The following is a 26,604-nucleotide window of genomic DNA, read 5'->3' as shown; positions in this document are numbered from 1 at the left end:
TCCGACGCTTCCACAGTAGTGATCCTCCTCTAGGGCCGGAGGCATCTTGTTTGGAAAACTCTAAGTGACTTGGCCTAGGAAGGATCCCCTCCATTTAAGAGCCACTTACCTAGTGCATTAATCTGGGCCCTTGGGACACTCCCCCACTGCCATCACCTCCCCGTGCCCCCACTCCACTTTACCCAGGTTGACACCCTAGAGGTGGTTTAGGGTAGTGGTTATGAGCTTTGTCTTTGGGGTCAAACAGACCTGAGATTAGAGCCCAGCTTCGCCATTTATCATTTCCATGATCTCAGACACATGACCCAACCTGTACCTCAGTATCCTCAGCTACAGAGCAGGGATTACAAGGGTATCTGCTTAAAAAAAAAAAAAGAGTATCTGCTTTAGGGCTTTCATGAGGATTAAGAGATGATTCCAGATCCAGTGCTTAGCACAGTGCCTGACACAGTGCTTAGAGCATGTTGCCCAATTGCAGCAGTAATTTCCACTGCCACTAATGCTCCTATAATAGCAAGTGTGATAAAGACGATGACGTTTCCTCCCACTTCTGCTGTGCTCAGACTCAGTATCCCTTCAGCTTAATGACACCTCCCTTCCCTCCTCGGCGTCACCAGAATTCCCAGCCCTTCGCTGCTTCCGTGCAGCCTCCTCTGCTGTCTGGACCCCCTTTGAGATCTCAGCCTTGCCTCCCCCATGTGTCGTGTATGACACTTGTGCTCTGTCATGTACTTTTGGTGGTTTCTTCTACTTAAGCTTGGTCCCTAACAAGATCCATGTTTCTAAGGTCCTGTTTGATGCCATTTATGGTGCTTGGAGCCTGGCAGGGTCTCTGAGATCATCAACTGGCCCTAGTTCATTTCCTTTCAGGAAAGTAGAACCCTGTGCCTTTATGGGCAGCACAGCGTGATTGAGTCTGGGTTACACACCGTGTAGGAATTGAACTGAACCTCTGGACTCTATCCCCAGAAGACTACTGTTTGTTCACTCCCAATTGTAATGCAAATCCAGGCAGGAGTTGGTGGACCTGCAGACAAAAGTACCTCCTTAGATGCCATCAAACTTGTCTCCCCACCAGGTGAAATGCATTCCATGATGTCCCTGGCAGACTGGGTGACAGGCTGCCCTGGCTGCCATCCTGCCAGGCATGTTCCCTCACCACCACCCGAAAGCAGCCTACACTAGAGCTCTAGCTGCTAGGATGCTCTGCCCTGTGCAGAACAGCCCTCTGCAGTCTTCATGGGTCCCTGATTTCTGCTTCCTGGTGAGAGCGGAATAAGTCACCAGCCTCCTCCAGGTGCCTCCAGGGAGACAGCTGTGATAGCACTCTTGGAGTAGCTGCTCTTGCAGAGAAATGGCTTCCAGACTCTTGCCAGTCGTCCTGCCCTCCTGGATGGCCTTCAGCCCGTGATGTTCTCGTCTAGTATTGACTGGTACTCCAGGTGATGGCTGGCCTTCATCCCCTTCCTAGAGTGCTATGAACAGTTTTAGATTCCCCCCTAACTGCTACAGGTGGTAGTGATGTGCCCATTGCTGGGAGACAGGGAAACTGAGGAAGGGAATTCTTTCTCGGGTGAGGATATGGATTGGAGAAGCTTCCTTCTCCCCGACTTTACTACCATAAGGCGGTAAGTTTCTTTTGCGGCACTGTTCTGAGGGCAGTAGCTGTTCAGACATTTCTTCCTTAACTTTCTTCCCTTTAAGTTATGGAGAGCAAATTCTACATGTAGCATATATTCGCAGTCACATGATCTTTGATTCCAAGAAAAATCAATAAGCAGCAACAAGACACAAGCTGATCATTCTTCCCTTTGATCTTTGACTCTGATAATTTGCCTAGTTCTTACATTATGAATAAGTTGTTACAGCATGGCACTTCTATTAAGTGAAGTTAATAGAGACCAATGTAAGTTCACTACAGAAAATTTAAATGTAAAAATAGAAGCAAAATGATTATAATTCCACTCACTGAAAAGACAGCACTGTTAAAACCTTGGTAAACTCTTCCATTTCCTCTTTTCTGTATAGATGTACATCCTAAATGAGATCATATAATACACATGCTTATTTCATTTACCAGTATTTTGTGAACATCTTTCATGGCAATAGCTACATTCTATAGTGTCTTTTTTTTTTTTTAATGGCTTTGTAATTTTCGATGTATGATTTTATCTAGCCAGTAACCTGTCAGTCAGGCTGTTTCCAACTTCACTATTAAGAACAGCTTTAATGAACATAATCTTTATGTTAATGTGTAATCATCCCCTTTGGAATAATTATGAGAAGTGGAATTATTGGTTTAAATAATTGGAATAAAAGGCATGCATATTTTTATAAATATATTTCTTTATTGATTTCCAGAGAAGAAGGAAGAAGGAGAGAGAGATAGAAACATCAGTGATGAGAGAGAATCATTGATCGGCTGCCTCCTGCACGCCCCCTACTGGGGACCAAGCCTGCAACCCAGGCATGTGCCCTTGGCCGGAATCGAACCTGGGACCTTTCAGTCAGCAGGCTGACGCTTTATCCACTGAGCCAAGCCGGCTAGGGCAGGCATGCATATTTTAAGGGCTCTCACAATATAGCATATTAGCAGAAATCTGTCATCACTTACACTTACTCTAAGTGGTGAATAGGCTAGAGAGTATGGAGAGTAAGCCCTTGCCCAAGCTATGGAAATTAACATATCTCTTTCCTGCCCATAGGAAAACTTGAATCCCTTAGTAGTTCTGAATTTATTTAAGCAAATCCCAGCTGAAGATGTCCCTCTTCTTCTGATGAACCCAGAGGCTGGAAAGCCCTCTGATTTGATTCTGACGCGACTTTTAGTGCCCCCCTTGTGCATCAGACCCTCCGTCGTGAGCGATTTGAAGTCTGGCACCAATGAAGATGATCTGACAATGAAATTGACAGAAATCATTTTCCTAAATGATGTCATTAAAAAGGTCAGTGCTTCCCATTAGCATTGGCAAGCCCTACATTTGAGAGTATCTCTATGCAAACACTTGTGAGCAAGAAAGTCAAGATGACGAGGCGCATTTCTGTTCCTTCTCTGCTCCTTTTTAGCATCGGATATCAGGAGCCAAGACCCAGATGATCATGGAAGACTGGGACTTCTTGCAGCTGCAGTGTGCCCTCTACATCAACAGCGAGCTCTCGGGCATCCCCCTTAACATGGCGCCCAAGAAATGGACCCGGGGTTTTGTCCAGCGCCTGAAGGGAAAACAGGGTATGCTGCCAACAACATGCACAGGAGACATTTTATTGCCTTTGCTTGCTTGCTTGTTTGTTTTTGAATGCATGTCCAGCTTATCTAATTGGGGATCACAGACTTTCCTTTGTCTTTCTGCTCACATTACTCCAAATGGCACACCTTGTGCCATGGAGACCTGTAACACATTTTTTTTTTTATTTAGGTCGATTTAGAGGCAATCTCTCAGGAAAAAGGGTGGATTTTTCTGGCAGAACTGTCATCTCACCTGACCCCAACCTCCGGATTGATGAGGTAGCTGTGCCAGTTCATGTGGCCAAAATTCTAACTTTTCCTGAGAAAGTAAGTACCATTCAGTTGCTTGATTCTGTGTTTTGAATTCAGTCCTTTACATTATAGTTTAAGATTCCAAACAACAGACAGTGGAAAATCTCCTGTAGTCCCCCTCAATGCACAATTTGGTATGTATTAGTATAGGTATCTTTCCTGTTTGATTCATGTTTTATACAAGCATCACTATATGTAATATCTGCAGCATGTACAAGCAGAACTATGTATGTACTCACAGATACATTAAATGTACTGTTCTGCAACTTTTTTCCCAAGTACTATTATCTTTAACATCTTTCTATGTTACTTCATACCTCATGTTTTAAAGGAGCTAAATGATAAATATCACACAGTTAATTTTCTTGGGATGGATTTTTATTTATTTACTAGAGGCCTGGTGCACGAAATTTGTGCACAGGGGAGGGGGGGTGTCCCTCAGCCAGCCTGAACCCTCTCCAATCTGGGACATCCTTCTCACAATCCAGGACTGCTGGCTCCCAACTGCTCACCTGCCTGCCTTCCTGATTGCCCCTAACCGCTTCTGCCTGCCAGCCTGATCACCCCCTAACCACTCCCCTGCCAGCCTGATGGATGCGTAACTGCTCCCCTGCCAGCCTGTTTGCCCCTAACTTCCCTCCCCTGCAGGCCTGCTCACCCCTAAGTGCTCTCCCCTGCAGGCCTGGTCCCCCCCAACTGCTCTCCCCTGCATGCCTGGGTCCCTCCCAACTTCCTTTCCCTTGCAGGCCTGGTCCCTCTCAACTGCCCTCCCTTGCAGGCCTGGTCCCTCCCAACTGCCCTCCCCTGCTGGCCATCTTGTGGTGGCCATCTTGTGTCCACATGGGGGTAGGATCTTTGACCACATTGGGGCAGCCATCTTGTGTGTTGGAGTGATGGTCAATCTGCATATTACTCTTTTATTAGATAGGATAGAGGCCTGGTGCACGGGTGGGGGCCAGCTGGTTTGCCCTGAAGGGTGTCCCGGATCAGGGTGGGGGTTCCCTTGGGGCGTGGAGCAGCCTGGGCGAGGGGCCTGTGGTGGTTTGCAGACCAGCCACGCCCCCTGGCGACCCAAGCGGAGGCCCTGGTATCTGGGGTTTATTTATCTTCTACAATTGAAACTTTGTAGCCTGGAGCGGAGCCAAGCCTTCTGCTTGCTCCATGGCGGCAGCCATTTCTGTTGGGATTTATGTATCTTCTATAATTGAAACTTTGTAGCCTTAAGCGAGGCCTGGGCCGGCCAGGGTGTGTGGAAAGCTTGGCTTCCTCCATCGCCGGGGGCAACCCTAGCCTCCTGCTCTTTCCAGCTCCGTGGCTGCCGCCATTTCTGTTTGGTTTTATGTATCTTCTATCATTGAAACTTTGTAGCCTTGAGTGGAGGCCTAGGCCGGCAAGGGCAGGCAGAAAGCTTGGCTTCCTCCATTGCGGGGGAAACCCAAGCCTCCCTCCTGCTCTCTGTGGCCGTAGCCATCTTGATTGGGTTTATTTGCATATTCACTCCTGATTGGCTTGTGGGCGTGGCTTGTGGGTGTAGCGGAGTGATGGTTAATTTGCATATTACTCTTTTATTAGATAGGATTTTTTAAGTGAAAGGATTTTTATATATATATATATATATATATATATATATATATATATATATATATATATATAATTGATTTCAGAGAGGAAAGGAGAGGAAGAGAGAGATAGAAACATCGATGATGAGAGAGAATCAATGATTGGCTGCCTCCCGCATGCCCCTCCACTGGGGAATGAGCCCGCAACCGGGTATGTGCCCTTGACCAGAATTGAACCTGGACCCTTTAGTCCGCAGGCCAACACTATCTACTGAGCAAAACTGGCCAGGGCGAGATGGATTTTTATTTTTAAAACCTTAGAATCACTGAGTCAAGGCTTTGAGTATTTTAAGGCTATTCATCATAACCAGAAAGGCTACACCACTCTACCTCAGTGCACACTCACTGAGGGCCTAATAACAGGAGGCTATTAATTGGCTTTGCCTTTGAGATTCATAATTGGCCAGATCATAGACGGTTCTGGTAAAACTTACAGGGAGTGTCTTCAGTTGAGTTACTAATGATCCAAAGTTTCCTGCTCTGAGATGGGTGTTCCAGGAGACTGTAGTCCAACAGGTTGTAGGACACAGTGTTGCAGACCAGGTCCTTTGTGCTCGTGTCACCACTTTGAAATATTAGAAGCCCATGGTAAATCATGGCAGATGAAGTGGCCACCTGTTTTGAAGATCACAGTATGTGCTGGAATGTTCCTACAGATCAGTCCAGCCCATGCTCTTTTCTGATGGGGATACCAAAGGCGAGTGAAGGACTTGGCTGTGACATCCAGTGAGTGAGTGACCAAGTTCGTACTAGAACCTGGGCTCCTGTATGCCAATCCGTTGTCATTACACACATGACCCTAGGCAGCAGGATGCACGGGGCGCTGCTGTTTTCCCTCCTAGAACCACACAAAGAAAGTGAAGATTGAGGCACAGTGCAGTGTATTGAATAACTAGTAGAAGGATAGGAAGTATAATCTAATAGTATCTCGTTGTGGTCCTGCAGGTAAACAAAGCAAACATTAACTTTTTGAGGAAACTGGTTCAAAATGGACCTGAAGTTCACCCAGGAGCCAATTTTATTCAGCAGAGACACACGCAGATGAAAAGGTAACACTTTCCCAGTCTAGCTGGGTGTAACTCATGACCAAGGTCACTGTTGCCATGGTTAGCCACAGAATGCAGTCCTGAGTACAGTTTTGGGGGTATTTAGCATGTGGAAAATATGTGTTTAAATTGCAGTGAGTCTAGGTATACCATTTGCCCCATTTGGTGATTGAATGTACATGAAGTGTTCATTTGTTTCCTAGCATTTAGTGTTACTGGATCTAGGTGGACAAAGCACATTGGGATAAATGAACCTGTATCTTACGATCAGCTTGTCATAATTTAATTGATGCCTCTGGGGGCACCTTAGAGTCAATGAAATATGATCATTTTAGAATTTGAATTCTGTTATGAAGAAGGAGAAACGTGGTGAGGAGACCTTGCTCTCACATATCATGTTTATTGTTGTGTGTTCAGGTTTTTGAAATACGGAAATAGGGAAAAGATGGCTCAGGAGCTCAAGTATGGGGACATTGTGGAGAGACACCTCATAGACGGGGATGTGGTGCTGTTCAACCGGCAGCCCTCGCTGCACAAGCTGAGCATCATGGCGCACCTGGTGAGTGTGCGGTTTCTGGTCTGATTTTCTGTGGAGTGGAAATATGCTGTAAACAATGCTAAATTCCAGACTTCTAAAATTAAAATTGCCAGTAATCTCTGATTTTCATAACCTGCTTTTCCTTTTCTCTCACTTTTTAATTTGAGGGAAACTTAAATTTCAAGCTTTTCTTCAATGTTTTTAATATTTATAATGTAATATTCATACACTTAAACAGAGAGGAACTAATTGAAAATTAGTGTGAAAGTGACTAGCATGATTTCACTTGCAAACTAAAATATATACATACATGTGCACAAACTTATGTAAAATAGATAGGATTAAAAAAATTGACTTTTGACTTAACTTAGCATATTAACCAAGAAACTAAAATGCTTAAAATATTTTTCTTTGCAATAGCCCTCCAACTAAAGACCCTAAACCATATTATTTTGGTGATTTCGTTTTGCAACAGCAGCAGTTTCTTTTTCTGGAAATTTAAAATGGAAATGAGGTGCAACTTTAATTTGTTAAATATTCATCAATTCTCCTGTCTTCAAAGCCATTGAACCATGAGCATTTGTAAACAGTGTTTAAACAGGCTCTAAAAGTCGGGTTTTTCTGGATTCCATTTTTCAGTAGTTTGTGAATATATTGCATCAGTCTTTACCTTAACAGTGAAATACCAAAGCAGCAGTTTATGATTTATAAGGATATGATTATGGGATCTAGGGGGAAACAAAAGCTCTCCTTTTCTAGAAGCTTCTGCTTAGCTTTGGAACATTTTTTTTTTTAAAGAAATTTTTTGTTTGAATATTTTTAAATATTCAAAGAATACTATTGTGAACTCTCATATTCCCAGCCTCTTTACTCAGTTTTCTTGATTTGGCCTCACTTGTATGTCTTCCTTTTTTCTTTGATGAACCCAGATGCCCTGTCTTTTTCCATGTGTGTTCAGTTTACTGTGTAAGGCACACACAGTAACCACAGTGCCATTGCCACACCTCACAAAATGAACAGTCACTCTCTGGCAGTGTCTAGTGCCCAGTTCACAGTCAGATTGCCCCAGAGCCTCAACAAACTTGCAGCTAGTTTGTTCAGATCAGGATGCAGAGTCTACATGTTACATTTGGATGATACATAGCTAAGGTCTCTGTTGATCTGGAACAGTCCTCTCTCCTTTTTTAAATTGTAATGTCATTGTTGAAAAAACTAATGTTATTTGTCATAGATAGTGTCCCATGTTCTCAGTTTGTATAGGTATGGAGTTAAGTGTTTCTTCGTTCTTCCTTGTATTTCTGTAAACTGGAAATTATCTCCTAAGACATGATCAGATGCAGGTTCAACTTTTTGACAAGAATGACTCTGGGTGGTGCGAGCTACTTCTAGGAGGGCTTATTTGAGGAGGCACGTGTTATCTGAATGTCCCACTCTTACTTAAGCTGAAAAGTATAAGGAGTCATCTGATGTCTTCTTAGAAACGTTCCTCATCAATCTTTTTTCTAATAGTTTCATTCATCTATGATCATTGCCTACCTTATTTCATTAGGGCTGCAAAGTGGTGAAATTTATAATTTATTTCACATTTAATACAAAGGATCCTTGTACTAAAAAACTAGAGCTAACTGCTTGTCTAGAAATATAATTCATAAAGGAAAAGCATCCTAAATACCTAATTCTTTTTCCTTTATTATCAGTTTGAGAAGTAAAAAGTTGGTGCTCAGTTACTTCCCATTTGGTTATTTTAGATTCTTTATTTGCTTATTTTGGATTTTCCTTCCTTCATTGTCATTATAAACTCATGCGTTTATGTAGTCTGTGTGTTTTAATTAACTGCCATAAATTTTACTGATATCAAACTGTGATGTCATGGGCCAGGGGGCCTTCATGTGGCTCCAGTGCTGGTGTTTGCCTCTAGCGGTCAAACAAGTTCCCTACATTGGCCATGGTGAGTGAGTCCACAGGTGACATGTGTCACTCAACAGAACACACTAAAGGTTTATTTCCTTAATCTACATTTTCCGGTTTTCCATGAAGCCATTTTTTAATAACTAAGAAGCTTTTGGATCCATGACTAAGCCTTCCTCTTGTTTTGTGTTCCACAGGCCAGGGTCAAGCCCCATCGGACCTTCAGATTTAACGAGTGTGTGTGTACACCCTACAATGCGGATTTTGATGGCGATGAGATGAATCTTCATCTTCCACAAACAGAAGAAGCTAAAGCAGAGGCCCTTGTTCTAATGGGGGTACGTAGGGTGGTGCAGCCCAGCTTACAGCTCCATGAGGGTAGGAAAGGGGATTGGGCTTTGTTGGGAAACACCTTCTAGTGAGTTAGTGTCTGTAATAGGGGCTTACTGGGGGGAGTTGATGGTTTCCTGACCTATAATGTGGGTTCCTGAGAGAAAATGTATATGTGAGTACTATTTATGAAAAGGTGAGAGAGCGTAGCAATCGGCTGTTGGGTATCATGGGAAAAGATGGTTCTGCATACATGGATTTTCTAGTAGCTAAAGATTCTTTAAGCACCAATATATTGTATTGAACATTCTGAATGGAAACCTTCCCAAAATATAGCAATACTTCTTTGTCTTCTGAAGGGCACACTACACAGTCGTTTTTGTAATGACTCGTATCACCATTTTATTGTTAGCGGGTAGGCGTGCCCATTCGGTGCCAGGGGAGTCCAGTGATGAGTGAGGCCGGTGCCTGGTCCTGAGGAGTCACAGTTGGGCTCTAACTCTTGCACTGTGTGTGCTGTTCGCTCCTGAACCTGCCATAGCACAGTGTCCCCGGTGCCTGCTGGGTAGGCTCTTCCCTCCTAAACTTAACGGCTCCACCTGTTGGGTTTTTAGAACTTAGGTCTTTCTTTTTTCTAGTTTTCTGTATTATGAACGGATGTATCTTGTAGTTTTAAGTGTTCCTTCCTCCAAAAATACTATTTCTGATATGATGCTTCTAATCTATTTTGGTTTAGGGTGATTCTGAGGTAAAGGCAATTAGGTTCTGCAAGCAGATCTATTAAATGTTAAAGTCCGTGTGGATTTGGTGGGATAGGAAGCAGGGGCTACATTCGTAGCCTTTGCTAGAGTTCTTCATGGCAGGAGTTGACATATCTTTTTGGTTTTTTAAATATGTTTTTATTGATTTTTAGAGAGAGGGCAAAGGAGAGGGATAGATAGAGAGGTAGGAACATCGATGAGAGAGAAACATCATCGATTGGCTGCCTCCTGCATGCCCCCTACTGGGGAACAAACCTGCAAACCCAGGCATGTGCCCTGACTGGGAATCATCCAGCTCAACCACTCAGCCACTCTAGCTGGGTGACATATCTTTTCTGATAAATGAAATATTTAATTTATCATGTATTGTTTATACATGTTTAAATTATCCTTTGGAGAATTTAATAATTCTGAGAAATTTATGTGCTAAAATAGGCTGAAGTCTTCAACTTTTTTGAAACATTGATTCTTATTATTCAAACATTCTAGCAAAGTAATGGAAATTATTTAAATAAAGTACAGTTTCTATACCTCACAGCTTTCTTTATTTCCACCTCTATCAGTTTGTTCCTTATCCATGAATATAGATGATTGTTGTCATGTTTAAATAGCCTTTGTTTTCCTTTTTTCTGCTTAACGTATTATAAATACCCACTTGCTGTAGAGTCCTGGTGATTGATCATAATGGCTTTACAGCATTTCACCACGTTAGCACACCATGACTCATCTTCCCTCTGGTGTTGAAAATTTAAGGTGCTTTTCTTGTTTCGTTTTGAGAATTAGTCCCTCAAGGGCCATCTTTGTGCATTTAGAGTCTTATTTTGAATTATTTCTCTGGACTTCTCAGCCTATTAAAAAGATTCAGTTGATGCTGATTGAGCATTACTGTGTGCCAAGCACTCTTCTAGGAACATAGCAGTGAGTGGGGAAGTCAAGTTCTTGCTTTTCTTCCTATTCGAATGGGGAGAGAGAGAGAATCCTATCTAATAAAGATGGAATATGCAAATTGACTGTAACTCCATGACAAAGATGGTGGCGCCCGCAGCCAATAAGGAGGGAATATGCAAATTGATGCAACAAGGCGAGAGGCCAAAGGCGGCTCCGGGCCGGAGCGAAGGCAGTGCGGTCAGCCAGGGGAAGGAAGGCCTATTCTTGCAAGAATCTTCGTGCATCGGGCCTCTAGTAACAAATATAAAATGTCAGGTGGTTATAAGTGCTAGGAAGAAAAGGATCAGGCAGGGTAAGGATGAAAGAGCATGAAGGGGGTCCTGTTTTAGGATAGTCTGGGAGGACCACTAGCACGGTAACATATGAACTAGGTTCTGAAAGAAGTGGGAGAATGATCAGTGGGTCTGTCAGAGAAAGAGTAATTCAAGCAGAAGAGCAGCAGCTGCAAAGGCCCTGTGGTACAATTCCACTTGGGGAAGCAAGAACGTAGCCTGTTTTCTCCTGTGCCTTGGTGTCTGTAGCAGTGGTGATGAGTGCTGTGTTGGGAATTGGTGGTTGATACGAGAGGACAAGATGGTTGATGGGTACGTGGTTGGTAGAGGATGGATGGCCATGAATGAGTTCTTGTTCTGCGCTCCTACAGTCAAAGGGTGAATAGGTCAGTATAATGATTCTTCCTGACTGGCACTCTCATTTCTAGGAAGCTCTCCAGAGGAAGTAATTAGACTTGCAAAATTATTTGCAATCACAGAACACAAGCAATGCCCAGAAAAAAAATGGGTTTTGTTAAATTATGTCACATCCATACAACGAAACCCTTTGTGTTCTCTTAAAAATGATGGCAAGTTGTATACATAGTTGTTTGATAAGTAGTTGCCTATGTATTTGTAAAAATATTTATAGCAAAAAGTTGGAGGGGGCCAAAACCGGTTTGGCTCAGTGGATAGAGCGTCGGCCTGTGGACTGAAGGGTCCCGGGTTCGATTCCGGTCAAGGGCATGTACCTTGGTTGCAGGCACATCCCCAGTTGGGGGTGTGCAGGAGGCAGCTGATCGATGTCTCTCTCTCATCGATGTTTCTAGCTCTCTATCCCTCTCCCTTCCTCTCTGTGAAATATCAATAAAATACAAAAAAAAAAAAAAAGTTGGAAGGGTTATATACAAAGTCTTAAAACAGTAGTTGTTTTTGCTTGGCAGTTAGACACATTGAGTTTTGATTTTTTTATGGTCTATATTTTTAGATTTTTTTAATAATGTTTATATCTTATTTTTGTAATTAAAAAGTAATCTTTAGAATGTTACTAGTGATAATAGTTATCAGCCTGCAGCCAAACAGTTAGACTTTGCCATTGACTTTGCTATTATAGATCCTTTTTGTTAGACATTTTGTTATAACAACATATTTCATTGGTTAAAAATGAAAACACTAAAACGCAAGCTTCAAGGATATTGGGTGGAAGAATCCATAGTTACTATTTGAACAAATCCCTCAGTTTCTGTGAGAAAGTTGCCTGCTGCAGCTGTCGCCAACCTTTTGGACCTCATGGACCACCAGTGGTCCATGGACCGCCAGTTACTGCACTAATTCAGCAGTCCTGAGGCTCTAACTTAAATGTGGCCCAAATTGCTCAGGAAACTTCTCCAAAATGTGCACATCTTGGGCTTGTGCACCCTGCTCCCACCCAGACCACTTGCTATCCACCCCCGAGAAATTCTCTTAACCAGAAGTGAGCAGCTGTCTCCTGCCCAGGTGTGGATCACTGCTCTGGGTAGTGGTTCAGAAGTAGGCAGGCAAGGTCTCTGCCTTGGAGGGCATTTCACTGTGGGTGAGGAGGCCCAGAATACCCGCAAGTGCACAGTGTACTCCGACACAGAACCTTCTGTAAACCTACCCATGTGTTGGACAACGGCTTCCTTTTTTGCCCAATGTGGCACTCATTGAATTTTAGTTAAATCTCGTTGCTGAATTGTTTGTTGTTAGAACTTTTTGTTTCAAGAGAAATTGAACAGTTCTGCCATCGTTGTGAAGAAGTGTGGAATTGATTCACTTCAAAGATGACACAGTACTACTCACTCACTACTACTCATTTCTTTGGAGAAGTGCATTTATTAAAAACAATAAAGTCTTGGAAGGTAGAGTTCTTTACAGGAATCCGAAACAACTTAATTTGGTATTTTACTTTAGTGCTGGTAGGAACCTCTGACGTCTGTCTTGCTGGTATTTCTTTTCTCTGCTCAACAGACGAGGAACTGGAAATTAGTGACAAAGTTGGGCTTAAGGCCCCTGGCTTCAATTTCTCAGCCTTGGCATGCAGATCTTTGGACTGCATTATGCCTCCAAGGATGGCTAACTTACTGTATCTATTTTTCCTTCAGACTAAAGCAAATCTTGTAACTCCAAGGAACGGAGAACCACTAATTGCTGCTATTCAGGATTTTCTAACAGGTGGGTTTGTGAAATTCACTTAAAAGGAGACTGTGAAACAATAGTTCTCATTCACAATGGTTTTATATGAGAACTTGCAAGGCTATTTAATTGCCTGTGTTTAATTCTGTTGTTTGTTTACTAAGTTTAACTGTGAACCTGTAGGAGATGTTTTGTAATGGTTGATTATTCATTGAATCAACAAGCATTTGTTGAGCTCCTGCATAGACCAAACATGTTTCTAAGCCCTGGGGATACAGCAGTGAGTAAATCAAACTCCTTTTACTCATAGAGCCTAAATTCTAGCTGGAGGGGAGAGCCAGTAAGCAGCTGTATGTTTTGTCACTTTTTTAGTAATAGTCCATATTTATTTTTAATATATTTTTATTGATTTCAGAGAGGAAGGGAGAGGGAGAGAGAGATAAAAACATCAATAGGAGATGCTGGTAGGAACCTCAATTTTAAAATTGAAATGTGATTTTCTCACAGTTTCATTCCTTTATGTGTGTGTGTTTAACACTTTTAGGGGCCTATCTCCTTACTCTTAAGGACACTTTCTTTGACCGAGCCAAGGCATGCCAAATCATTGCTTCAATACTGGTGGGCAAGGATGAGAAAATTAAAGTTCGTCTCCCGCCTCCTACAATATTAAAGGTTTGTGCGGGAGCTGTGTGTGTATGTACACAGGTGTGTGTGTATGTACACAGGTGTGTGTGTATGTACACAGGTGTGTGTGTGTGTGTCCATCCCCATATGCCCATATGGATGTACACGAGCCAGTGCTGGGTTTGCATGTGATCGCTGTAGTCTTGTCTTATTTACATGAAAGGTGGTCAAGACCAGGCTTGGCCGGTTGATGCTCTGCCTTTCTTTCCTCCTCCAGCCTGTCACCCTGTGGACAGGAAAGCAGATCTTCAGTGTCATCCTCAGACCTAGTGATGACAATCCAGTGAGGGCCAACCTTCGAACCAAGGGCAAGCAGTACTGTGGCAAAGGAGAAGACCTCTGTGTCAATGATTCCTGTGAGTTAAAGCAAACGGGGAAGGGGGAGTCAGAAAAGCAAATTCAGTGGCCTTAGCATGAGGCAGGAAATTTGTTCTTCATGGAAATGTAGCTGATGATTCCCTCTCAAATGTGATTTTCTTGTTTTGTTTTGTTTTAATATATTTTTATTGATTTCAGAGAGGAAGGGAAAGGCGGAGAGAGACAGAAATGTCAATGATGAGAGAGAATCATTGATTGGCTGCCTCCTGTACGCCCCTCACTGGGAATCGAGCCCACAACCTGGGCATGTGCCCTACTAGGAATTGAACCGTGACCTCCTGGTTTATAGGTCAATGCTCAACCACTGAACCACGCTGGCTGGGCTCAGGTGTGATTTTCTCTTTCTCTAAGGTAGAGATCCTGTGGACACATGGGCCAGTGATTAGAATGTTTTTTACCACATGCATTTTGTCTTAAGTGACTGGTTTCAGTCTTTTTTTTTTTTTTGTCTTAATTAAATTTATTGAGGTGACATTGGTTTAGTTTCTGTCGTTTAATGCAATTTCTTTTATTCTGCCTCTTTTGTTTATCTGGGTTGTTTTTTGTTGTTTTTTTTCATCAACCAGAGTCTCATTACTTAAGGCATATAATTTATTTTATGTCCAAAAAATGTGTTCATTAACTAAAAGTATGACTAAAATGTATAACAAAAAATATGAAGTTTTTTCCCTGCCTCACCTGGTTAGTAAATTTTCTGATACATGAAGATCAGATGTAACAGTGAGATTTATTTACTGGTAAGTGCAAGCCAACTGAGTCATGTAGAAGAATGCAACTCAAAGTTTGGTCTACAGACCAGTGCCATCGAGCCAGCATTTCCTTTCTGGCATGAGCTCCTTAGTTTATCTTAGGCTGCTAACAAGAATAGGCTTTGCTAGCAAGGCCTTGTGACAGGAAATGGATCTATAGGCTCTGTGGAGTCTCTCTGAAGGTCAAGGTTTCTACTGTCTTGTGATGAAGGTGAAATGTTTTGTAGAGCATTGATTTTTCTCAGATTTGTAATCTTTACTTTGGAAATATACTCCCAAGATTTTTAGATATTTTGGCTTGTTTAATTTTGTTTTTATTATTTTTTTAAAGCATTGTGGTATTTATTTATTTTAATCCTCACTTGAAGATATTTTTCCATTGATTTTTTTTTTTTTTTTTTTTTTAGAGAGTAGAATGGAGGAGGAGAGATGCACAGAGAGAAACAATGATGTTAGAGAGTCACATTGATTGGTTGCCCCCTCCCACCCCGACTAGGGCTGGGGATCAAGCCTGCCATTTAATGCAATTTCTTTTATTCTGCCTCTTTTGTTTTTTGGGTATGTACCCTTGACCAGAATCAAACCTGGGACCCTTCAGTCTGCGGGCCGACGCTCTATCCACTGAGCAAAACCAGCTAGGGCTAGCTTGATGTTTTAGATTGTGTTTTGTTTATTTCTAGATAAGAATTTCACTTTTGGTTGCATAAGCTCTTCATGATGGTGCCCCTGTTGGTTCCCAATATCTTGGACGAATAACACAGTGCTCTCCACTTTGGTTACAAAGCACTTTGCTATACACGATGTCGTTGATGCCCAAAATAACCCCTTGACATAGAGATGGCAAGTGCTTGATATTGTCTTTCACAGTTCACAGATGAAGAGAATGAGGGTCAACTAGTACATTTCAGAGTTAGGACTGTAAGGTAACTAATTGGGCCTTTAATGCTTTTTAAAAGACACGATTTCTCTTTTTGAGGAGAATTTCTATTTGCTCTGCTTTAGCTTTAAATATGGGAACAAGTTTTCTCAACTACCTCCAATGCTTTTTGGAATGAAGAAAGGTATATTAATTGTCTGTTACATGCATAGTCACTGTTACCCTTGCAGACGTCACTATCCAGAACAGTGAGCTGATGAGTGGCAGCATGGACAAAGGAACACTGGGATCAGGATCCAAGAATAATATTTTTTATATTTTGCTGCGAGACTGGGGACAGAATGAAGCTGCCGATGCCATGTCAAGGCTTGCCAGGCTGGCTCCTGTCTACCTCTGTGAGTATCTCAGCATCCTTGTTTTAATGCTGTATTTGCTGAGTTTTAGGTGTTTCTTCGCTATTGTTTCATCTCCCTTCTCACCCCACACACATACACAGAGAAAAGCATATCTATTCCAAGCTAAACATTATGCTTTCCTCGATGAAATGAATGTGATACTGACTAATTGGGCTGCACATTTCCATTGCTTTTCAGTCTCTTCTCAAATCTATAAGGGCTCCCCGTTGCCTACCAGATAGGGTTGTGTTACATAAAGGCCCTTGTGTGGGCTGCTTCCAAGGTTCCTATGCACTCACTGTACCCTCTGGGCCTTCCATGATTCAGCCCTACCATATTTCTCAGTATTTCCCTACTACCCCTGGCACTGTTCTATTTCCTATGTTTGCTCATGTTTTGAGCATACCATGAGTCAAGAGATCTTTACTGCCCCCAAACATCTTTAGTCTACTCTTACACTTGATTGATTCTTTGGCTGGGTATAGAATTGTCAATTGAAAATTATTTAACCTCAGAATTCTGAGGATTTTGCTCTATTCTATTCTAGCTGCCAGAGTTGCTATTAAAGTGTATTTCCATTCTTATACCCAAATATTTGTATTGAATTGTCTTTTTATTCTGGAAACGTTAAGAATCCTCTCTTTGATTTTGGCATTCTGAAAGTTGACAGTGGTACATCTTTGGTATGGGTATTTTACCATTCATTGTGCTGAGCACTCTGTAAACTCTCTTAATCTACAATTATTTGTCCTTCAGTTCTGGAAATTTTCTTCTATTATTTTTCCAATAATATCTTCTCCTTTGCTTCCTTTTGTTCTTTCTTTTTGGCACTTCTATTAATTACCTACTAGAGCTCCTGGATTGACTCTCTCTCTCTGACTTAATCTTCTTTTCCTTGTTTACTTTTTTATTTCTGATTTTATATTATCTTTTAACACTTCTATTGATTTAAACATACTTTTCACTATCATATATTTAATTTCCAACCACTGTTTTTATCCTCAGGTAGTTCTTTTCTTTTTTTTAAATATGTTTTTATTGTTTTTTTTAGATAGAGAAGAAGGGAGAGGGATAGAGAGATAGGAATATTAACGAGAGAGAAACATTATTGATCAGCTGCCTCCTATGGGAATCAAGCCCACAATCCTGGCATGTACCCTGACCAGGAATCGAACCGGTGGCCTCTTGATTCCTGGATTGATGCTCAACCACTGAGCTACACTGGCCGGGCTCCTTTTTTCTTAAGGCTTCCTGTTCTTTTTTTTTAAACCCTCACTCGATATTTGTTCCAATGCTTTTTAGAGAAAGGGAAAGGGAAAGGAAGAGACAGAGAGAAACACTGATGTGAGAGAGACTCATCAATTGGTTGCCTCTGGCATGTCCCCAACCAGGGCCAGGAGCCTGCAACCAAGGTACGGGCCCTTGATCAGACTCGAACCCAGGACCCTTCAATCCGCAGGCCGATGTTCTATCCATTGAGCCAAAAAGGCTAGGGCAAAGCTTCCTATTCTTGCTCCCCAGATATATCCTCTTTATCACTGTGAGAGAATATTACTCAGTTTTATTTTATTTACTCCCTGAATATTCTTTTAGTTCCTTTTTTTCTGTGTGTTTACTGTCTTCTGTCTTCCATGGTAATGAGTTTCCTCAAATATCTGGTTCTCTGGCTGTCAGTCATATTTTATGAGTGAAGCACAAAAACACTGATTGGAAATGGAGCTGATTGGCTGATAGATCTCTCAGTTTATTAATTGAGCTGGAAACCAGCTTTTTGATTAAGGAACTACCCAGTATCCCTATTAGTAATGCTTTTCTCCAGAGAGACTTGGTTTCTCCAGAGATGTCTTTCAATCTCAACCTCCTTCCCTAGGATGGAGACCTGGCTGCTGGGATTCTGGGAGCTGGACAGGGAAAGGGGCTAAGAAACCTTCGCCATGGACTATGAAGACCTTCCCTCAGTGCCTGATTGTCAGCCATCCCTATCTGTCTGCACCCAGTATCCCCCAATCTAGACTCTCTCTACTTCCATTTGTTTGGGTAGTAAACTCCCATCTCCCACAGGGGAAAGGCCCTGGGCCTGTGTTTTGTGCAGACTTTACACTGGGTTTCTCTGTTTCCAACACATACACCAGCTCTAGCATCTGCAGAGCCTGGTGATCCAGCTTCTGAGCCTTTCCATTGGTCCTCATTTCCATAGCCACTTCTAGGCATCTTACTCCCGACCTCCCATCTGCTCACTTCCTGTATATATTGGGGCTAGGATTATTGATGGCACATAGTTCCAGCAAGGTGGAGTTTACATTTGTTTCTTGCTATCTGTGTTTTGGGATGATTTCTGAAAAGAGAAACCAGAATTTGGGTGCGTGTGGCAGAATCTAAGTCCCTATGATGCTATTCGAGAACCAGAAGTCAGATGTTCCATAGGTAGGTGGGACATACCGTGCTCCCACTAAATTATAAGGTCTCTGAGAGAAGTGAGTCTTAATCTGGATTGTGTCACTCCCTAGGGACTGATACACTAAGTTTTTTGTTTGTTTGATACAGTAATTTTTAATGTAATTTAATTATGACAGATTCTCTGAAGGTATAAACTTGTTTGCACATAGTAATTTGACTGACATCCATGACTCTCTCTTCTTGCTTTACCTATCAACTATTGCACAGCAAACCGTGGATTCTCAATTGGGATTGGTGACGTCACACCTGGTCAAGGGCTGCTAAAGGCCAAGTATGAGTTGCTGAACGCTGGCTACAAAAAATGTGATGAGTACATCGAAGCCTTAAACACAGGCAAGCTGCAGCAGCAGCCTGGCTGCACTGCGGAGGAGACGCTGGAGGTGAGTCTGGCTCTTCCGGCGGTCAGTTCCGCTATGCGCTCCTGGGAGGTGCTGTCAGCCATAGAGAGAAGGTAGCAGCGGGGAGAGGGACAGTGGCTTCAGCCTCGTCTTGGCCCTGTGCTGCTTGTGTGTGTTTAATGAGGGGAGGGCCTTCGGTCAGGCCCCTTACATCCCTCTCAGCTGTCACATTGTAGGTGGTGAAGACACAGCCCTATCTGTTCATTTGGCCACATGGGGCTGCTTGTGTTCAGACATCACACTTGGCCCTTCTGGAGCTGGTAAAGTGCTTCTGCCCTGTTTCCCACAACCTTCGCCTAGAGGCTGGCACTACCACTGTTTAAATGGATGGTCTTTGAAAGAGACTTGGGTACAGAAGATGGAAAATTCATGTCAAGAGTCATGTACCAGAGTGCTGCCCCTCTGCCCCCCTTTGAAACTAGGTTAGCTGAGAGCAGGACCAGCACATGTCAGAGTCAGAATCGCAACCATCCTTTGAGAGCCTTGCATGTTCTCTGAAGCAGCCCGGTCAGCAGTCTGTCTACACCAGGGTTTGCCTGGTTCTCCAGAGGAAGGGCTCTTTAAGCAGTAAGAAGTTTTCTGATGAAGTGAATTTTTAAAGCAGCGTTGTGTGAGGTTGTCACCCTTACTAGCTCAGTCTTAATCTCACTTAAGTCTTAAAGAGGGAGCGGGGGTCGGGGGGTGTGGGGGATGGGAGGTTCTCATCTAAAAAATTACTTGAGGCCGCAGCAGCACTCACTTTTACTGGAACCGTGACCCTGAGTGACTAAGCCTCCTGAGTTGGGAGTTGAGGAAGGACAGTGTGGATGAGCTGGAGGACTAGAGCATTCCAGGGGAGTCACCTCATCACATGCTTCACTGTGGGAGTTCAAATGTGTTCTTAGCAAGAAAAACTAGACACATTTTATAAATAGTACAGGCATTGTCTTCCACTGTGCACATTTACTCAGGCATGTGTATGCACAGCCATAGACTTGCTGACGTGTGTCGTACGGTTCTTTGTTTTGCTCAGAGAGCAAAACACAGCCACGCGCATTCTCCTTACTGCCATTGAAAGGGTTGCTCCGGGTTTTGTTACTAATCCTCTTTACCTCACACACTGATTTGGAACCTTGTGGAAGATGTTGGTCTGTACATAAAGGGCATCCTGGTCTTCCAAGGCTCTGAAACCTCTATCTTTTGGAAATCTTATATCTTAAATTTTTTCACATTTCCTTAAATTGTACATTTGTGATCAGCAGAGCCAGTGAGGGTGACTCCCACACCTCCCTTTCTCCCACCAGGCTCTGATCCTGAAGGAGCTGTCGGTGATCCGAGACCACGCGGGCAGCGCCTGCCTCCGGGAGCTGGACAAGAGCAACAGTCCCCTCACCATGGCTCTGTGCGGCTCCAAAGGTGAGTGCTCTGACTGCCTTATCATTGTATTGTCCATAGGGACTGGCCGTATTCTCCATATGGACTGGCTGGTTCTGTTATGGAAAATGTAGGAATAATAACTTCAAATAGACCTTTTGTTTATAAAGGCATATCTTTTTAAATCAGGTTCACTCATATGTTTTTAAAACAAAACAAAAAAATCAACTGTGTTTTCGATCCACGGTTGGGAATCCACGTATGTGAGGGCTGACTTCCGTTACATATGGATTTTTGACTGCAGGTAGTTGATAACCCTCCCCTTCAACGTTATTCAAGGGTCAGCTGTATATAGAAAAAGAACTATTTACATTTTGGGGAGTTTATTATTCTAGAGGAACTTCTTGGTAATGTGTGTGGGTTTCTAAGTTTGAGGGTATTTTGAGCAACTTTAAAACAACTTCTAAAAAGCTAGGGATTTAAAAAATAATATATAGTATTTAGTGATGAAGCAAAATGCTTTTAATTTCACACCTACCCAGGATCTTAAAACATTAGGTTTCATGCTACTGTGCTCAAATTCAGAACCTCCTTGCTTCCCCTATTTCTGGAAATTTTTTACAGATAAAGCTCAAATTCTTTAACTTTGCTGCCTTTAACCCCAATATTCTACTTTTTGCTCCTTGTACATGCCTCACCCTTTCCCATTTCTGTGTCTTTGCTTCCCACTCCCCCACCCACTTTGGAATTCCTCCCCCCACCCCGTTTTATGTCTAAGTCATAATGTCCTCCAGAAGTCTAACCTGGTTGCTCTTGAAGAGGCACCTGAAGTCTTGCCTCCAACCCTGACGTGCCCGCTGCTCCCGAGCACCTCTAGCCCTCGCCCTGCCTTCCCTGTTACTGAGCTCTCCCCTAGGCTGTGACCTTTCTGCGGGGAAAGGGCTGGGCTGCGCTACGAGCTATTTTATTCCATGGATCTGCTTGCACTTAAGTTAGTGTTATTTCAGTAAATGATGTTACATTCCTGACCTGCTTCTCCAGGTTCCTTCATTAACATATCACAGATGATTGCCTGTGTGGGACAGCAGGCCATCAGTGGCTCCCGAGTGCCAGATGGCTTTGAAAACAGGTCCTTGCCTCACTTTGAAAAACACTCAAAGGTAAGCAGTGGAGGGTCAGGCAGAACTTAAGGACAACCATCTCTAGTGCAGAAGAGAGTAACTGAAGCTCTGCAGATGCCAACCAACATACAAGGGCGGGCTCTGGTCAGGGTCGTTATTGCCTCTTCAACCCAACCAGGTCGCGTAGAAGGAGCCTTATTAAACTCAGAGCTGTAACACTTGGACAATGCCCCCTTTGAAGTTCCTCTCCAAGAAGGAGGATTTTATGTTCCCATCCAACTTAAGTAATCAAAATGAATATTTACATATATATATATATATATATATATATATATATATATATCCAGCCTGTTTGCTTATTTTGGGGAGATTTACATAAAAGTATAAGGATTTTTAAATAGTATAAACCACACTTAAACCAACCAAGAAATTTCAGGTACTCCCTCTGGAATTCTCAAACTCAGCTTTTAAATGTCTTCTGAATTCTATTAGCCTTGTGGTTTGGGTGCTAATGTAAGCAGAGAGAGGCAAACCTGTGCTGAGGTTGTTCTGGGATTCAGGGGCAGACAACTGTTAAACCTGTAGTACAGACCTTAAAGTAGATTTGGTCCCTCAGTAAATTCTGGGTGTGGAGCCCAACAGCTCCTGCCACTTGGAACTGCGGTATTTCTGTTCAGCCCCTCCTAGGCAGACAGCACTGCTGTCTTGAGATGTATGGAGTCTTTGTATCAGGTAGCAACCAGGAACAATGCAGGTCAGAATTCACCAGAGGTCAGGCAGATAAGTGATCGCTGGAATGGTACCTGCCTGTGCGTGTCAGGCTCAGAGTTGTAGGGCAGCTGACTAATTTGGAGGAGAGGCCAGGGACATCCATACTTCTTGGTCCCTGAGCCAGTGCTAGATTAGACTTCGGGAAGTCTGCTTGCCTAGAAATGTCTCTGAGTCCACCAGCTGCCCCTTAAACACAGTAAGGAAGCAGGAGGTTGATCTGTTCATCTCAATTGTCCTCTAAGGAGCATAGACCTATCCAGACGAAAGGCTGTTTGGTCATTTAACATGGTACTTTACACATGTGTGTATTGTTAACAGTGTCACTGAAATACATTGTATATATCATAGTCACCCATTCAAAGTGTACAGTTCAGTGACTTAGTAAGTATATTCACATGATGGTGTGATCATCCCCATCATCTAATTTTAGGACATTTCCAGCACCCCAAGTGAACCCCATATACATTAGCAGCCCATGGTTATGTTCTGGAGGTGGACAGGCCTGGCCCAGGAAGGCTGTCTTTAAGGGAGTCATTACTTCCCAGGGAAGAGGCGGGCTGCTGCAGTCAGTGAGTGCCCTCCGAGGTCCTTGGCTGCCCGCCTGCGCTTTGGATGGCAGCCCAGGCTTTGGTTTTCTCTCCTGAGCCACTTGCTTGCCTCTGGCACCAGCACCAGCCCTGGCGGGGACCTCACCCTCCTTGTCTCTGGTAAGAATGGGTTGTGCCAAATTATTTCTCATTTAGGGAAGAGTATACAAAGCCCGCCACTTCAGGAGAGTGTAGTGGCCAGGGGTTTCTAGCTGGAAGTTATGGCATTTTCTGATGTGAATGGGTTTTGGAATGGTGGACCCTGAACTTTTTGTTGTTTGATTTTTCTTTTTTTCTACCTCTCTTTAGCTCCCAGCTGCCAAAGGCTTTGTGGCTAATAGCTTTTATTCTGGTTTGACACCAACTGAGTTTTTCTTCCACACAATGGCTGGCCGGGAAGGTCTAGTCGACACAGCCGTAAAGACAGCTGAAACGGGATACATGCAGGTAATTGAAGAAATGTAGGCCATTAACAACAGAGTAGGACAGAGTTCTGTGGATTTTGACTGCTGAGTGTTTACATAATTTGTATATGAGCTAAAATATACCCAGTCTTGGTAATAAAAAGGAAAAATTAAGAAACAGAAGAAATTAACAAAAAAGGGTAATGTTAATGTTCCAAATTCTGTGTACCTTGAACGATCAAGACCAGGCCAGAGCCACACTTTGCAAGGCTCTATGGGAGGAGAATGTGCATCCTGGGACATAAAGATTGACCCTCACTGAGCCTCTGTTTCCTAATGCACACAAATGGGCGTGGCAATGCATACATCCTGTCTATTGAGAGGACTCTGCTTCACTTTGCAGCTATGTGTGTAACTCATTATTAGCATCATTCCAATGGACTCCAAGAATCTGTCTTGGCATTTTGGTGCCCGCAGGGGAGCTGGGAGGGAAGGCTCCCCACTGTGTGTATAGTCTAGGATAACAGGTCCAGGGGGTTAATTTAAACTAGAGGGTGTCCTGTGCCCCTGCTGCAGAGGAGTGGAAACACATTCCTGCTTTGTTCTTCCATAGACTGAAAAAAAAAAAAATCCTTAGCAAGGGATTTTGTTTTGTTTCGTTTTGTTTTGTGTTTTTTTTTTTTTTTTTAGTCTAATTTTCATTTCTTCTCTGTACTCTGTAATATATGTTTGTTTAATTTTAATGTTTTACCTACTTACAACACCAAGTAAAGTTAACACTTCAAGTTGCTGGACCATGAACTCGCTGTAGCTTTGTGTCCTCTGTCTCCCCACTGTGGATGCCAGTCTGAGAAGCGTGGCCCTTTGCAAACTGGGAACCAGGGCTGCTAATCCAGAGATGTGAACGAGTGGGCCAGACAAACAAGGCCACAGAGGGTGAAATCGGCTACAGCCAGTAGACACCTACTTCTATACCCTCTTCTGTGCCTCGTGTGGTGTGTCATTACTGATACTTCCCTTTTAATCATCTTTTAATGGGAAATTGCCCTGCAGTTTTGGATTGTGCTGCTTTTGTCAAAAGCCCAAGGACTGAAATGCTTTTACCACTCTTGCCAGAATGTCTTTTGACTTTATTTTTTGTCTTTACCTTTTGGAGTAGAATATGGATTTCCCAGAGCAGTGTTGTTAACCTGAACAAATTGGTTCTGGCAGGAGGGATTTTTGTTTTGAAGTTGCCTGGAGGAAGAGTTCTTTCTCCCTAATTCACTGAGCCACCATCACATTGCTGCTGCAGTGGGTTCTGCTGGGGGAAGGTGTTGCCTAAGCAGATTTGAGAAATGGCCGCTGCCTGCTGGTTCAGACACAATGCTGGCCCTGTTCTCTTTCCCCCTGTCCCAGAAGAGGGTCTGTACCTGATCCTCTGTAATTCATATTGAAGTCCACGGGGGTCCAAGATTAAGTTGTGTTTAGAAATGCAAAGCTGTTGCATTAATTTATACCTTAGGGAGAAAGAGAGAGGAGGCACAGCAGGCTAGGAAAACAGTGTTTGCATATTCCTTCAGGGTAGATGGGGTTTAAATTGCAGGTATTCTAAAACACACTAAAGAGTTGGAGGTTGGGCATATTCTAAATCCCACTGGACAGGTTAGTGAGGCACTCTTGGCCTCGTTCTTTGGGTTAGGGGAATCTTTTTAAGGGATTTCTAATAGTTTTTATGTGATTAAAGGGCTAGTAACCTTGAAACTTAGAGTTGGAAATCTCATCCTCTGCACATGTGACTACTCTTTGTTTTCTGTTTCCTTCCCTTTAGAGAAGGCTTGTGAAGTCCCTTGAAGATCTTTGTTCACAGTATGATTTGACAGTCCGAAGCTCTACGGGAGATATTATACAGTTCATTTACGGGGGAGATGGCTTAGATCCTGCAGCTATGGAGGGAAAAGATGAGCCCTTGGAGTTTAAAAGGGTTCTGGACAACATTAAAGTAAGATTTAGTATTATATCTGGGGTTGGAGTGTTCTTCAGAATGGAGGTGCCCTTTGGAAAATCACACACAGTTTAATGCTCAATCATATTACTGGCTTAGTGTTTTCATTTTGTGTTACTCTGTATAAGTTTTCCGATATTAAAGGAAAATATTTTCTCAATTTCAAAGTCTAGTGTTAGTCATCGAATGCCAATAGAAGAGGGTTTTTGTTTCTATGTAACAGGCCAGTGTTATAAGTCATGGGTGTGAAAAGCAGTTACATTTCACATAATTTAGAACAGCCTTTTTGGAAGGTAGTTTGACAGTACTGATCTGAATTAAAATGTGGGTGCCTTTTGCTCCCATAGTTCCTCTTAGAGGAACCAGACCTGCAGAAATGATCTAAGAGTGCCAAGAGTGTTTTCCAGCACTGTTTGGTAGAGGCAGACCATCATGGAGGAGAATTCAGATACATAGTGGTCTGCCTGTGCATTAGGATGATATGTAGCCCTTACATCTTTGGGGAAATGCTATGAGCTTGAGGGTGGAGGAATATTTTCACTCTTAAAATATTTGGAATTTTTTAAAACAACAATTTGTATTTTTAATGCAAATCTGGGTTGGGGCGAAGTTTGGGAGCAATGTGATAATACCCAGAAGTCTTTGTATAAGTGGAGTACCAGTTTACCATTTCCACCTTCATATTAAAGGTAGAATCTAAAACTTGTTTTGAAGGAGAAAAACATCACAGGTTGCTAGAAGATCCCCCTAAGTATCCAGTCTCTTGTAGCGTCTTTCATTTAATATTGCCCCCTTCTCCATTGCCCCCGCCACATCATACTGTGTCCTTTGAACACTTGAGGCAGTCTTCCCGTGTCAGAGCGAGCCTGCGCTCAGTAAAAACGAACTGGTCCTGAGCACCGAGTCGATCATGAAGAAGCACGAGTTCCTCTGCTGCCAGGACAGCTTCCTGCAGGTAAGCTCCGATGCTGATCGCCCCACCTGGCTGTCACCAGAAAGTGGTGGCCAAGGGCCAGCAAGGGATGTTCATGAAATGGGGGGGGGGGGGGGGGGGGGTGGGTGTAAGAGTCTTTCTTTGCTTAAAAAATTAAAGAATGGCTGAGGCAAAATCTCTGTGGCCAATGTGAAGAATTTATCTCATGTCTTTTTTAGTTAGTGGCTTTTACACAAGCGTTTTCCTATTAGAAGAAAAATGCTTTAGCTAGAGAACTGATTTGTGCGTAACCCTACCCCTGTCAACACCCTGCAATCACCTCCTGTGGACCAGCTCTTCTTTGTTCATTCTGAATTCCAGTAATTTGTATTGGTAGTGGGGCTGTCTCGGTACCCTTTTATTTTATTTTATTTTATTTT

The 26,604-nt window shown here is 42.9% G+C and overlaps 1 protein-coding gene across 2 annotated transcripts in view; it reads left to right on the top strand.

The window, feature by feature from the left end:
* Nucleotides 1–26,604, top strand: part of POLR3A (RNA polymerase III subunit A) — a 52,750-nt gene that overhangs the window by 8,458 nt on the left and 17,688 nt on the right. For both annotated transcript variants that reach the window (XM_080643159.1, XM_080643160.1), the window contains exons 6-21: nucleotides 2,706–2,945; nucleotides 3,067–3,229; nucleotides 3,417–3,553; nucleotides 6,103–6,206; nucleotides 6,621–6,762; nucleotides 8,847–8,987; nucleotides 13,063–13,132; nucleotides 13,638–13,765; nucleotides 13,995–14,133; nucleotides 16,012–16,176; nucleotides 18,841–19,013; nucleotides 20,315–20,426; nucleotides 21,426–21,544; nucleotides 23,173–23,310; nucleotides 25,078–25,248; nucleotides 26,093–26,206. In XM_080643159.1, the coding sequence (XP_080499285.1) occupies nucleotides 2,706–2,945; nucleotides 3,067–3,229; nucleotides 3,417–3,553; nucleotides 6,103–6,206; nucleotides 6,621–6,762; nucleotides 8,847–8,987; nucleotides 13,063–13,132; nucleotides 13,638–13,765; nucleotides 13,995–14,133; nucleotides 16,012–16,176; nucleotides 18,841–19,013; nucleotides 20,315–20,426; nucleotides 21,426–21,544; nucleotides 23,173–23,310; nucleotides 25,078–25,248; nucleotides 26,093–26,206 (2,256 nt within the window). The remainder of the gene's footprint in view (nucleotides 1–2,705; nucleotides 2,946–3,066; nucleotides 3,230–3,416; nucleotides 3,554–6,102; nucleotides 6,207–6,620; nucleotides 6,763–8,846; nucleotides 8,988–13,062; nucleotides 13,133–13,637; nucleotides 13,766–13,994; nucleotides 14,134–16,011; nucleotides 16,177–18,840; nucleotides 19,014–20,314; nucleotides 20,427–21,425; nucleotides 21,545–23,172; nucleotides 23,311–25,077; nucleotides 25,249–26,092; nucleotides 26,207–26,604) is intronic.

Source organism: Plecotus auritus (genome assembly GCF_963455305.1).
Source record: "Plecotus auritus genome assembly, chromosome: 9".
NCBI classification, from domain to species: domain Eukaryota; kingdom Metazoa; phylum Chordata; class Mammalia; order Chiroptera; family Vespertilionidae; genus Plecotus; species Plecotus auritus.
This window is presented reverse-complemented; position numbering and strand designations above follow the sequence as displayed.